The sequence below is a fragment of the Salvelinus namaycush genome, chromosome 22 (genome assembly GCF_016432855.1).
Source record: "Salvelinus namaycush isolate Seneca chromosome 22, SaNama_1.0, whole genome shotgun sequence".
NCBI classification, from domain to species: Eukaryota; Metazoa; Chordata; class Actinopteri; order Salmoniformes; family Salmonidae; genus Salvelinus; species Salvelinus namaycush.
Window position 1 is genome coordinate 28,648,157 of NC_052328.1, and position 14,029 is coordinate 28,662,185.

General features: G+C 42.6%; 1 protein-coding gene across 1 annotated transcript; it reads right to left on the bottom strand.

Annotated features, from left to right (window-relative positions):
- Nucleotides 1-1,102: 1,102 nt before the first annotated feature.
- On the bottom strand, nucleotides 1,103-12,072 carry LOC120017823 (CMRF35-like molecule 5). The gene is made up of 3 exons (XM_038960792.1): nucleotides 12,024-12,072; nucleotides 11,433-11,765; nucleotides 1,103-1,533 (listed from the first exon to the last, which is right to left on the bottom strand). The coding sequence occupies exons 1-3, from the start codon at nucleotides 12,070-12,072 to the stop codon at nucleotides 1,103-1,105; spliced, it is 813 nt and encodes a 270-aa protein (XP_038816720.1).
- Between the last annotated feature and the right edge of the window lie 1,957 nt (nucleotides 12,073-14,029).

A 14,029-nucleotide genomic window follows, 5' to 3' on the forward strand; every position in this document is an offset into this window, starting at 1 on the left:
GGGGTCAGGAGACACTGTGGCCACATCTGATGATACCCCCGGACAGGGCCAAACAGGCAGGATATAACCCCACCCACTTTGCCAAAGCACAGCCCCCACACCACTAGAGGGATATCTTCAACCACCAACTTACCATCCTGAGACAAGGCCGAGTATAGCCCACAAAGATCTCCGCCACGGCACAAACCAAGGGGGGTGCGCCAACCCAAACAGGAAGATCACGTCAGCGACTCAACTCACTCAAGTGACGCACCCCTCCTAGGGACGGCATGGAAGAGCCCCAGTAAGCCAGTGACTCAGCCCCTGTAATAGGGTTAGAGGCAGAGAATCCCAGTGGAGAGAGGGGAACCGGCCAGGCAGAGACAGCAAGGGCGGTGCGTTGCTCCAGAGCCTTTCCGTTCACCTTCACACTCCTGGGCCAGACTACACTCAATCATATGACCTACTGAAGAGATGAGTCTTCAGTAAAGACTTAAAGGTTGAGACCGAGTCTGCGTCTCTCACATGGGTAGTCAGAACATTCCATAAAAATGGAGCTCTATAGGTGAAAGCCCTGATGTGTTGCACAGGAAGAAGAGCACTGCATTAACAGTTTTCTGAAGGTAGAAGAATGTTCTCTCCCATCTGTAGAAGAACAACACTGCTTTGAGGACATGATACTCTGCAAATGTCAATCAGACATATATAATTGAAGAATGAGGCATAAAGGGGACATATCTCTTTTGTCTGTGATTTTAAAACAACACAATTCATTAATCCAATAATTGAAATATAATAAATGACCTTTTTGCTTGTTGAGTAGCGGTTAAAGAGGTGGTAGTGTACACTTACCCCTGGGCTGCATGGTGTGTGTTGTTGACTGGGGCCTGAGAGGTGGAAGAGGAGACAGCAGGATCTACAGTTGTGGGTGAGGTCAGACAGATGTCTTGAGTGGTCTGCTTGTCTGTCAAGGTGCAACAGTTTCCGTATGAAATGTATTAGTGTTGAAGTGACACAATTTCAGCGTGATATATCAATGTTTTAAATTAACAAAATGACTTCAGTTGGATTCTGTGAATTTGAAAAACTCATTCCAATATTTTTGGTTATAACTGGTCTCTCATTACTTACTAATGACGGGGTCAGTCTGTGTTGTGGTCAGTTGATTGACAGTGGAGATGATGATGGTGGAAGAGGGGGTAGGGGTGGTGGTGGAGGTAGGTGTGGTACTCTGTGTTGTGGTCAGTTGTTTGACAGTGATGTGAACAGGTATGTCTCCTCTGGAACACCAGTACCAGCCAGTATCTCCCATTTTCAATCCATTCAGAGTCACTGTTAAAATGTGTCTGTTGTTGTGATCAATGGTCTGCTGTGATGTCACTGATGTTCCATCTAAAATCCCTGAATATCTCCCCACCAAGGGGACATAGTAGATACCCATCTTACACCACACCCACTTCTTAACCACAGTGTTACTATAGTAACAACGGACAGTGACACTCCCTCCTTCTACTCCAGTCACTTCCTGTTGGTCCACATAGAGTTCTGGTGTACCTGAACACAGAAGTACAGTCACAAATTCACCAAGGGAGAAGAAATGCATGTCATATCATAGGCAATGATGTACACTGAGTGCACAAAACATTAAGAACACCTGCTCTTTCTATGACATAGACTGACCAGGTGAATCCAGGTGAAAGATACAATCCTTTATTGATGTCACTTGTTAAATCAGCTTCAATCAGTGTAGATGAAGAAGAGGAGACAGGTTAAATGATTTTTAAGCCTTGAGACATTTGAGACATGGATTTGTATGGGCAAGACAAAAGCTTTAAGTGCTTTTGAACATGATATGGTAGTAGGTGCCAGGTACACCTGTTTGAGTGTGTCAAGAACTGCAACGCTGCTGGGATTTTCACACTCAACAGTTTCCCGTGTGTATTAAGAATGGTCCACCACCCAAAGGTTATCCAGCCAACTTGACACAACTGTGGAAAGCATTTGAGTCAACATGGGCCAGCATCTCTCTGGAACGCTTTCGACCCCTTGTATTGTCTATGCCCTGACGAATTGAGGCTGATCTGAGGTCAAACGGGGGAGCAACTCAATATTAGGGAGGTGTCCCTAATGTTTTGTGCATTCAGTGTATACAAACACTAGATTGCTGAAGCTATGTATTGGCCAATGAGAGGCTTTGAAGCAACTGTCTGCCATGTTGGTACTCCTCAGAAGGAGTGGTCTTCAACAGGAATGACGGGAATTCCACAGTATTTCAACTTAACGTCTCAAAGATACTATATACATGTATTTAAAGACACACTCCAGCTATTTTTGAACATTTCCTGTTGAATAATAATATCCCACATACACTTAAGGGTAAAAAAATAGGTTTTGAGCAAAATAGTGTTTTTAGTGTCAATTAGTTGGTCTGATGGGAATCCGTGACGTCATCGGCCTCACCCTTGTGGGAACAATAGAGGAACGATAGACAACAAAAGAGGAATGGTCCATCCCCCACTTGTGCCATGTCATGAGGATACCTGGACCACCTATTGAAATGTGATAAATGAGGTGAAAAGGTGACTACTTCAATCAATTACTTCAAATAATGATATATACCCATTTATTCTTGAAAATATAGCTTATAAATGCCTCAAGCATTTAGTTCTATGGTTGTACCCCATCAGAACCCAAAATATACAGTTGAAGTTGGAAGTTTACATACACCTCAGCCAAACACATTTATACTCAGTTTTTCACAATTTCTGTCATTTAATCCTAGTAAAAACTCCCTGTCTTAGGTCAGTTAGGATCACCACTTTGTTTTAAGAATGTGAAATGTCAGAATAATAGTAGAGAGATTGATTTTTTTCAGCTTTTATTTTTTTCGTCACATTCCCAGTGGGTCAGAAGTTTACATACACTCAACTAGTATTTGGTAGCATTGCCTTTAAATTGTTTAACTTAGGCCAAACGTTTCGGGTAGCCTTCTACAAGCTTCCCACAATAAGTTGGGTGAATTTTTGCCCATCCTGTAATGAACATCGTCGGGAGAAGGAGAAGACCAAGGTGCAGCGTGGTAAGTATTCATAATACTTTTAATAAATACGAATACTTGAACAAAAAACAACAAAACGACAAACAAACAGTTCTGCAAGGTGCAATACACAAACAGAAAACAACTACCTACAAACACAAGTGGGAACAGGCTACCTAAATGGTTCTCAATCAGAGACAATGATTGACAGCTGCCTCTGATTGGGAACCATACCAGGCCAAACACATAGAAATACAACACACAGAACAAAACATAGAATGCCCACCCCAACTCACGCCCTGACCAACCAAAATAGAGACATAAAAAGAATATCTAAGGTCAGGGCGTGATAGTACACCCCCCCCCCCCCCCCCCCAAAGGTGCGGACTCCGGCCGCAAAACCTGAACCTATAGAGGAGGGTCTGGGTGGGCATTTCATCGCGGTGGCGGCTCTGGTGCGGGACGTAGACCCCGCTCCACCTCTGGCTTGGCCCACTTAGGTGGCGCCTCTAGAGCGGGGACCCTCGCCACCGACCCCGGACTGGGGACCCTAGCAGCGGGCCCCAGACAGGAGGACGACTCTGGCAGCTCCGGACAGGAGGGCGACTCTGGCAGCTCCGAACAGGAGGGCGACTCTGGCAGCTCCGGAGAGGAGGGAGACTCTGGCAGCTCCGGACAGGAGGGAGACTCTGGCAGCTCCGGACAGGAGGGAGACTCTGGCAGCTCCGGACAAGAGGGAGACTCTGGCAGCTCCGGACAGGAGGGAGACTCTGGCAGCTCCGGACAGGAGGGAGACTCTGGCAGCTCCGGACAGGAGGGAGACTCTGGCAGCTCCGAACTGAAACCCGTCGCTGGAGGCTCCGGACTAGAGGGCGACGCTGGAGGCTCCGGACTAGAGGGCGATGATGGAGGCTCCGGACTAGAGGGCGATGCTGGAGGCTCCGGACTAGAGGGTGTTGCTGGAGGCTCCGTACTGACGGGCGTCGCTGGAGGCCTCGTGCCATAACTCCTCACTGGAGGCTTCGTGCCATGGATCCTCACTGGAGGCTTCGTGCCATGGATCATCACTGGAGGCTCCGTGTTATGGATCATCACTGGGGGCCTCGTGCCATGGATCATCACTGGAGGCTTCGTGCAATGGATCACCACTGGAGGCTTCTTGCCATGGATCATCACTGGAGGCTTCGTGCCATGGATCATCACTGGAGGCTTCTTGCCATGGATCATCACTGGAGACTTCGTGCCATGGATCATCACTGGAGGCTTCGTGCCATGGATTATCACTGGAGGCTTCGTGCCATGGATCATCACTGGAGGCTTCGTGCCATGGATCATCACTGGAGGCTTCGTGCCATGGATCATCACTGGAGGCTTCTTGCCATGGATCATCACTAGAGGCTTCTTGCCATGGATCATCACTGGAGGCTTCGCTCTGGGAGAAGGCACAGGACTCACCAGGCTGGGGAGACATGCAGGAGGCCTTGTCCTTGGCCGAGGCACCGGATACACTGGGCCGTGGAGGCGCACTGGCGGTCTCGAGCGCAGATCTGGCCCCACCCATTCTGGCTGGATGCCAGCTTCCACACGGCAAATGCGGGACGCTGGCACCGAGCACACCGGCCTGTGGATGCTCGGCCGAGACACCGTGCGCATCACCCCATAGCATGGGGTCTGACCAGTCACATGCTTGCCCCGGTAAGTACGGGGAGTGGGCTCAGGTCTCCAACCTGACTCCGCCACACTCCCCGTGTGCCCTCTCCCAAAAACATTTGTGGGGCTGCCTCTCGGGCTTCCTTGCCAGCCGTGTTCCCTCGTACCGCTGGTTCCCTTCTCCTGCTGCCTCCGCTCTCCCTTCCAGCCAGGATCTCCTCCCATGTGTAGGATCCCTTCCCGTCCAGAATGTCCTCCCATGTTCCTCCTTTTTTCCACGCTGCTTGATCTGTTGGTGGTGGGTAGTTCTGTAACGAACGTCGCCAGGAGAAGGAGAAGACCAAGGTGCAGCGTGGTAAGTATTCATAAAACTTTTAATAAATACGAATACTTGAACACAAAACAACAAAACAACAAACGAACAGTTCTGCAAGGTGCAATACACAAAACAGAAGACAACTACCCACAAACACAGGTGGGAACAGACTACCTAAATATGGTTCTCAATCAGAGACAACGATTGACAGCTGCCTCTGATTGGGAACCATACCGGGCCAAACACATAGAAATACAACACACAGAACAAAACATAGAATGCCCACCCCAACTCACGCCCTGACCAACAAAAATAGAGACATAAAAAGGATCTCTAAGGTCAGGGCGTGACACATCCCTCCTGACAGATCTGGTGTAACTGAGTCAGGTTTGTAGGCCTCCTTGCTCGCACACACTTTTTCAGTTCTGCCCACAAATTTTCAAAAGGATTGATGGGATTTGTGATGGCCACTCCAATACCTTGACTTTGATGTCCTTAAGCCATTTTGCCACAACTATGGAAGTTTGCTTGGAGTCATTGTCCATTTGGAAGACCCGTTTGTGGCCAAGCTTTAACTTCCTGACTGATTTCTTGAGATGTTGCTTCAATATATCCACATAATTTTCATTCCTCATGATGCCATCTATTTTGTGAATGGCACCATTCCCTCCTGCAGCAAAGCACCCCCACAACATGATGCTTCCACCACCGTGCTTCACGGTTGGGATGGTGTTCTTCAGCTTGCAAGCGACCCCCTTTTTCCACCAAACATAATGATGGTCGTTACGGCCAAACAGTTCTATTTTTGTTTCATCAGACTAGAGGACATTTCGCCAAAAAGTACGATCCTTGTCGCCATGTGCAGTTGCAAACCATAGTCTGGCTTTTTTACGGCAATTTAGGAGCAGAGCCTTCTACCTTGCTGAGTGGCCTTTCAGGTTATGTCGATATAGGACTTGTTTTACTGTGGAAATAGATACTTTTGAACCTGTTTCCTCCAGCATCTTCACAAGGTCCTTTGCTGTTTTTCTGTGATTGATTTGCACTTTTCGCACCAAAGTACGTTCATCTCTAGGAGACAGAACGTGTCTCCTTCCTGAGCGGGATGACGGGTGTGTGGTCCTATGGTGTTTATACTTGCGTACTATTGTTTGTACAGATGAACATGGTACCTTCAGGCATTTGGAAATTGCTCCTAAGGATGAATCAGACTTGCGGCGGTCTTGGCTGATTTCTTTTGATTTTCCCATGATGTCAAGCAAAGAGGCACAGAGTTTGAAGGTAGGCCTTGAAATGCATCCACAGGTACACCTCTAATTGACTCAGATGATGTCAATTAGCCTATCTGAAGTTTCTAAAGCCATGACATGATTTTCTGGAATTTTCCAAGCTGTTTAAAGGCACAGTCAACTTACTGTATGTAAACTTCTGACCCACTGGAATTGTGATACAGTGAGTTATAAGTGAAATAATCTGTCTGTAAACAATTGTTGGAAAAATGTCTTGTGTCATGCACAAAGTAGATATCCTGACCGACTTGCCAAAACTATAGTTTGTTAACAAGAAATGTGTTGAGTGGTCGAAAACGAGTTTTAATGACTTAAGTGTATGTAAACTTCCGACTTCAACTGTAAGCTTGTTTTTCTCCAATGTGTGTAAATATTGTAAACGTAAACAAACACTGTATAGCCTCAAAACATGCTTAAAACTATCATTTTGATATATGGTCAATCCCTGCATCCATAGCTATGTCTATGAATTTGAGTGGTTACATTTATCCAGGCTCATCCCTCATTAGCTGTTCTTGGCAGAGAGCTTTGGAAATCTCTTTCTTATTGGTCTTTAACTTCTTGAGCCTATGGGGGCGCCATTTCGACTTTGTAAAAATGAGTTCCCAAATTAAACTGCCTCGTACTCAATTCTTGCTCGTACAATATGCATATTATTATTACTATTGGATAGAAAACACTCTCTAGTTTCTAAAACCGTTTGAATTATTTCTCTGAGTGAAACAGAACTCATTCTGCATCACATTTCCTGTCAGGGAGTGAGATTTCAGAAATCGAGGTCCCTGTTCTGAGGTCAGTTTATAAGTCCCCATGTAAGCCATCGGGCTACATGCACTGCATACGTCTTCCTCTAGATGTCAGTAAGCGGGGAGAATTTGAATGGAGTGGATTGCGCAATCTGGGACCCTATATAAGACCGTGGAACGGAAGTACCGTCCTTTTCAACGGTGCGCCTGGCGCAAGAAGACATCACAATGGCGTCCTGCAAACGCTTTCGTTTTAGTAGTTCTATATCTCCGGTCATGTTTTTATTCGTTATAGGTGTTAAAGACATCATAAGGTAGTTAATTTAAACCGACTTATAGCAGTTTATAGCAGTTTATTGCGATTTTCTGGGATTTCTTTGTCATGCACTTTCACGAGTTGGACACGTCTCCAGTGGGTGGCTATCGTTAGCTGCTATTTCGACAGGAGAAGAGGACATCTTTCAACCCAAAGACGATTGTTCTGGAGAAAGGACACCTTGCCCAAGATTCTGATGGAAGCTCAGCTAATAGTAAGCAGTCTTTATGCTGTTAATTCGTACTTATGTTGACAAATGTCAAATAATAATTCCGCCATGAATTATGGTGCGGTCTCGCTTTGGCGCACGCTGTATTGCGCAGTAACGTTAATTTTAAAAATCTAACACAGCGATTGCATTAAGAACTAATTTATCTTTCATTTGCTGTCCAACTTGTATTTTTTAGTCAAGTTTATGAATAGTTTTCGATTAGAATAGGTGCCTCTCCAAGATGGCGCCGGACAGATTGCTTGAATTTTTGGCCACTAATCACATTGTATAACCACGATTTGTGCCGCTAAATATGCACATTTTCGAACAAACTCTATATGCATTGTGTAATATGATGTTATAGGACTGTCATCTGAAGAATTCTGAGAAGGTTAGTGAAAAAATTAATATATTTTGGTGGTTTATACGTTATCGCTATTTTTGCCTTGAATCAATGCTGTTGTGATGTTTGCTATTGTGGTAAGCTAATATAACGCTATATTGTGTTTTCGCTGTAAAACACTTAGAAAATCTGAAATATTGGCTGGATTCACAAGATCTGTGTCTTTCATCTGCTGTACGCTGTGTATTTTTAAGAAATGTTTTATGATGAGTAATTAGGTAATACACGATGGTCTCTGTAGTTATTCTAGTCGCTTTGGTGAGAGTTGTGATGGTGGCTGCAATGGTAAACTATGATTTATACCTGAAATATGCACATTTTTCTAACAAAACATATGCTATACAATAAATATGTTATCAGACTGTCATCTGATGAAGTTGTTTCTTGGTTAGTGGCTATTTATATCTTTATTTGGTCGAATTTGTGATAGCTACTGATGGAGTAAAAAAATGGTGGAGTAAGAAAGTGGTGTCTTTTGCTAACGTGGTTAGCTAATAGATTTACATATTGTGTCTTCCCTGTAAATCATTTTAAAAATCAGAAATGATGGCTGGATTCACAAGATGTGTATCTTTCATTTGGTGTCTTGGACTTGTGATTTCATGAACATTTTATTATATGATATCCCTGTGGCTTTAGGCTAGGCTATGCTAGTCAGCTTTTTTGATGGGGGGGATCCCAGATCCGGGTTTGGGAGGTGTTAGAGGTTAAGCAAAAAGGCACGAGGGTGTGTGGTATATGGCCAATATACCACAGCTGAGGGATGTTCTTACGCAGTGCCTGGATACAGGGGCTTGTGGTATATTAACCATATACCAAACCCCTGAGGTGCCTTATTGCTATTAAAAACTCTTAACTTCTACTTCATCACAATCCCGGATCCGGGAGCACCCCCATCAGTAAAAAAGCTGACTAGCATAGCCTAGCATAGCGTCACAAGTAAATACTAGCATCTAAATATCATTAAATCACAAGTCCAAGACACCAGATGAAAGATACACATCTTGTGAATCCAGCCATCATTTCTGATTTTTAAAATGTTTTACAGGGAAGACACAATATGTAAATCTATTAGCTAACCACGATAGCAAAAGACACAACTTTTTTTCCCCACCATTTTTTTCCTGCATAGGTAGCTATCACAATTTCGACCAAATAAAGATATAAATAGCCACTAACCAAGAAACAACTTCATCAGATGACAGTCTGATAACATATTTATTGTATAGCATATGTTTTGTTAGAACAATGTGCATATTTCAGGTATAAATCATAGTTTACCATTGCAGCCACCATCACAACTCTCACCAAAGCAACTAGAATAACTACAGAGACCAACGTGAATTACCTAAATACTCATCATAAAACATTTATGAAAAATACACAGCGTACAGCAAATGAAAGACAAAGATCTTGTGAATCCAGCCAATATTTCAGATTTTTTAAGTGTTTTACAGCGAAAACACAATATAGCATTATATTAGCTTACTACAATAGCCAACCACACAACAGCATTGATTCAAGCCAACAATAGCGATAACGAATAAACCAGCAAAAGATATTAATTTTTTCACTAACCTTCTCAAACTTCTTCAGATGACAGTCCTATAACATCATATTACACAATACATATAGAGTTTGTTCGAAAATGTGCATATTTAGCGGCACAAATCGTGGTTATACAATGAGAATAGTAGCCAAGCTGCCAACAATATGTCGGGAGAAATCTTGGGAGAGGCACCTAATCTAATCAGTAACTAAATTTAAACTTGACTAAAAAATACAGGTTGGACAGCAAATGAAAGATACATTAGTTCTTAATGCAATCGCTGTGTTAGATTTTTAAAATTAACGTTACTACGACATACAGCGTGCGTTAAAGCGAGACCGCACCGAAATTAATGGCGGAATATGAGTTTTACATTTTTCAACAGAACAACGAATTAACATCATAAATAGTTCTTACTTTTTGATGAGCTCCCATCAGAATCTTGGGCAAGTTGTCCTTTTTCCAAAAGAATCGTTGCTCGGTTGTAGATTGTCGCCTTCAACTTTGGAATTAGCAGTAAACATTAGCCATGTGGGCCAGACGTGCCCAACTCACTAGAACGCAGCACAAATAAATACCCGAAAATCGCAATATACTAATATAAACTGATATAACTCGGTTTAAAATAACAACATTATGATGTCTTTAACACCTATATCGAATAAAATCAGAGCCGGATATATCTAAGGGCTATAACGGGAGCTTTCTAGAACGCCATCCTGAGGTCTGTCTTGCGTCATGGCGAAAGAGAGAAAGAGAGGACCCCACGTTGCCAGCCCATTTATAAGGCCTCAGATCTGCCTAGCAACTCCATTCCAATTCTCACTATTTGCTGACATCCAGGGGAAGGCGTATGCAGTGCATCTCAACCAATAGAAGACATGCAAATTAATAAACCGACCTCAGAACAGCCTGCAGATTTCAGATTTCTCACTTCCTCATAGGAAAATTGCTCCAACTCGAGTTCTGTTTTACTCACAGATATAATTCAAACGGTTTTAGAAACTAGAGAGTGTTTTCTATCCAATAGTAATAATAATATGCATATTGTACGAGCAAGAATTGAGTATGAGGCAGTTTAATTTGGGAACGAAATTATTACAAAGTGCAAACAGCACCCCCTATTTAACCAACGTAATTAGTGCTGTAAAAATAAATGTTTTGTCATACCCGTGGAAAACGGTATGATATACCACAACTGTCAGCCAATCAGCATTCAGGGCTCAACCAGTTTATATGAACTAATTTACCGCATGGTGATGTCACCATGGAATGCTACAACTCCATCCCACCAAAACAGGCTGACATTTCAGGCGGTCTTTTCAAACAGCTCTACACTAAAAGGGCATTATCATCATTTTCACAATTTCACAGTATTATTCCAACCTCATGTTGTGGAAATACAGTATATATAAATGCTGACCTTCTGTTCTGTCCTGAACTGATCAGGCATCACAGTGCTGTATGTCACATCATGGTGGATCTCTGGGTTTGGGAACTCTTTTTTTGTTGCGTTAGGCATATGAAAGTGACAATACTGTGACTTAACAAAAATATTAACATTAGGTTGTGATTTTGAATTCCTTATGCATGGCTTATGAATGTGTTATGACGTCCTTACCCTTCATAATAAAGTGTTTCTGTTCTCCACAGTGTAACAATGTATACCTACAATGTAAACCCATTCCATATTTACATTGTGTCTGCCTGTATGTATAACCATGTAAATACATTGTATTTAGAGCCTTTAAACAGTCTTCCCCAAATCAATAGCTACATAGCTGTGTCATACTGAACAAATAAACCAAAGGATGCTAGCACGTGGCCTGCAATTATTACTATAGTGTATAAAAGACAAGACCAAGTCATACTCTCTAAGTATGCTCTCTATGATGATCAAACACAGTGTGATTGAAGAGAGGTAAGGGGAGCTAACCTGTGGTGACTGACAGGTGCAAGTATGTATTTTGATCTCGTCCTGCAGTCTCCACAGCACACCAGTAATACCCAGAGTCCTCTGGCTTCAGATCAGTCATGTTAACAGAAAATATTCTTCGGGTGACATCATCAGAGATTGACACCGTCCCAGATATCTTTGGTTGGTCCGTGTGTACATGAGCAGAACAAGAATTCCAGTAATCTCCTTGACACCAGTATTTGACATATTGTATGTATCTCTGATCATAGTGACATGGGATGGTGATGTAGTTTCCTGTCTTCACAGACACCTTACTCACAGTTTGCACACCGTACGCCCCTACCTGAGTACCTGCAGACACAGCAACAGAAAACACTTTTAGACTCCTTTCGGTCGACTGATAAGGTTGTCTACCAATTACCCATTCAGGACACCAGTAGGAGTGAGTAGTGCACAACATGGCTGGTATGGCAGGGATGAGTGTGGGCTCAATATATAGGCTAGCTAATATTTTGTCTTCAGGGTTTCAGCATAGCCAGTACCTGACTTCAAGCAGCAGTGCACAGAAACATGAGACTTTATCAATTCATAAAAACATTTTACCTGTACCTGAGAGTCTGGAGAAGATGAGGAGGAGGAGGGAGAGATGAGGAGCCATGTGTGGTTTGTCTTTCTATGTGGTACAAACTGTACACAAATGTATGTGTCAAGGCCGAGGCACCGACGACAATGACTCCTATACACATCATTGTCTGTACCCCTCTTTCTGCTTCTATTTAAGTGAACATGCCCCTGATTGGCTGTAACAATACAGTCTGTGGATCAGTCAAAACAATTGTTCTGATTTGATTTATTCAAATTAATTAATATCCATTCTTTATTTATGTACTTACTTTATGTAGTTACTTGATGTATTTTTCCCCCAATAAAGTTAGACCAATATCTCCACAGACCAGACCTAAAATCAGCTTCAAAGTAAACCAATGATTAGACCTGAAGCCTCTCTGTCTTAAAAGACTAAAAAGGAATAGAAAAAGAAACAATAAACGTTGTCTGTGTCGAGGAAATGAACCCTGGTCATAGACACATCTCAAAACCACATTGTCCTGTAAGGTAGCTCATCAGCAGTAGCTCAGGAAGCTGCTGTACCACAAGACTACAGGTTTCAGGTTAACTCATTACATTACATGTTGATAAAAGACAGCTTAGCTAAACTGTAGGGTTGGTTGACTGATAGAATAATTTGTAGTTTTAAGATAATTGCTAAAGTGTTCCACTCTGAAATTGTATAACAGTGTGAAATGTTTGAGAATCATAAGAATATAATATGAGGATGTGTGTAGCTTTGTTAGAATTTTAACACTAGAGTTTTATAGTCTTTAGTAGGGGTGTAAGCAGAGTGAAGTTGTGAAACAGATAATAGAAAACCATCAGAGGTTTTCGAACCAAGAGGGCCCCAACGGGGGAGTGGAAGTGAAAGCCTTGAAGAATGTGACAAGATTGATGATTCTTTCTCTATAATATGGCTAGTGGAAAAGTACTGGTTGTTTGAGAAGGGAGTGACCTAAAGATAGGAATGTGTGTGTATATTATAAAAGGACTGAGTCCTCATTTTTGTCTATTGAGCTCTCATGAATAAACTACAAAGAACCTTTTTTGCAGAATCTGAGTCTTTGCCTAATTCTTATTGACCCTAGCTTTACAACCTAGGGGAAATTAGTCAAAGCTATAGTATCATCATTGAGATTGAAAATTCTCGTGACATTGACCCTGCAGCACTAGAGCGGAAGCAGCGGCTGGTGTGGAGTTACTATTGGTTTATTTTACAAGAAGTTTGTGGATGCTCATTTGTCTTGGTCGCTAACAAGCACCCTAAAATATTAATGAGCCCCCCCTAAATAAATCAATATATCAATGAATATATTTTCTGTGTGATTTCTTATTTTTTTCGTCAACCTTTCCATCGCATCTTACATTTCTTAAAGGGTGGGTGCTAGGACCTGGGGGAGGCTGCTGCACCCTCTAGTGACTGTTATTTAGCCAGCTAACGTAAACTCACTCACATTTGTACATCGCCTTGGTCCGTACAATTGACCTTATTTTAGCACCCCAAAAACATAATACTTTCAGATCAACTGTAATGTCAATACCATTGTAAAGCACAATTTCTCCCCTTTCCAACAAAATTAATGACATGACCTCCACGCTGCCCGTTTCTGCATAATTCAAGAAGGCAATGAGCTCCTTCGGGTTTAAAAAAAAAAATGCCGCGTGGGGAAGCGAAACTAATGCGTGATAGTGAGAAAATGTAAATAATACACTATAAAGAGTTTATGTAATGTGTCATTACATACCTATTTGAAGGTTTGTGTCGAATTTGAATCGGGTTTTTAGGGCGGTGCTAAAGTGATCTTCAGAAGTAAACAGAGGCTTTGAGAGTCATGATCGCTTACAGTGATGACACAAAAAAATTACTAGGTATCCCCCCTTACCCCCGTCACTGTCCATTTCTTGTTTTTAGACGATGAGAGAAGTGCTACACCTGGTGGAGAGAGATTGTAAGAAATAGTTGCTTTATGCGTGCTGTACGTTACGGCATGACACGTCAAGATGTA

Bases quoted from the DNA above. Each gene is read 5' to 3' on its own strand.
- LOC120017823 (XM_038960792.1), bottom strand. From the start codon at position 12,072: ATGGCTCCTCATCTCTCCCTCCTCCTCCTCATCTTCTCCAGACTCTCA. The intron at 11,766-12,023 runs GTACAGGTAAAA...CTGTGTCTGCAG, and splicing joins CATCTTCTCCAGACTCTCAG to GTACTCAGGTAGGGGCGTAC. The intron at 1,534-11,432 runs GTTAGCTCCCCT...TTCTGTGTTCAG, and splicing joins GCACCTGTCAGTCACCACAG to GTACACCAGAACTCTATGTG.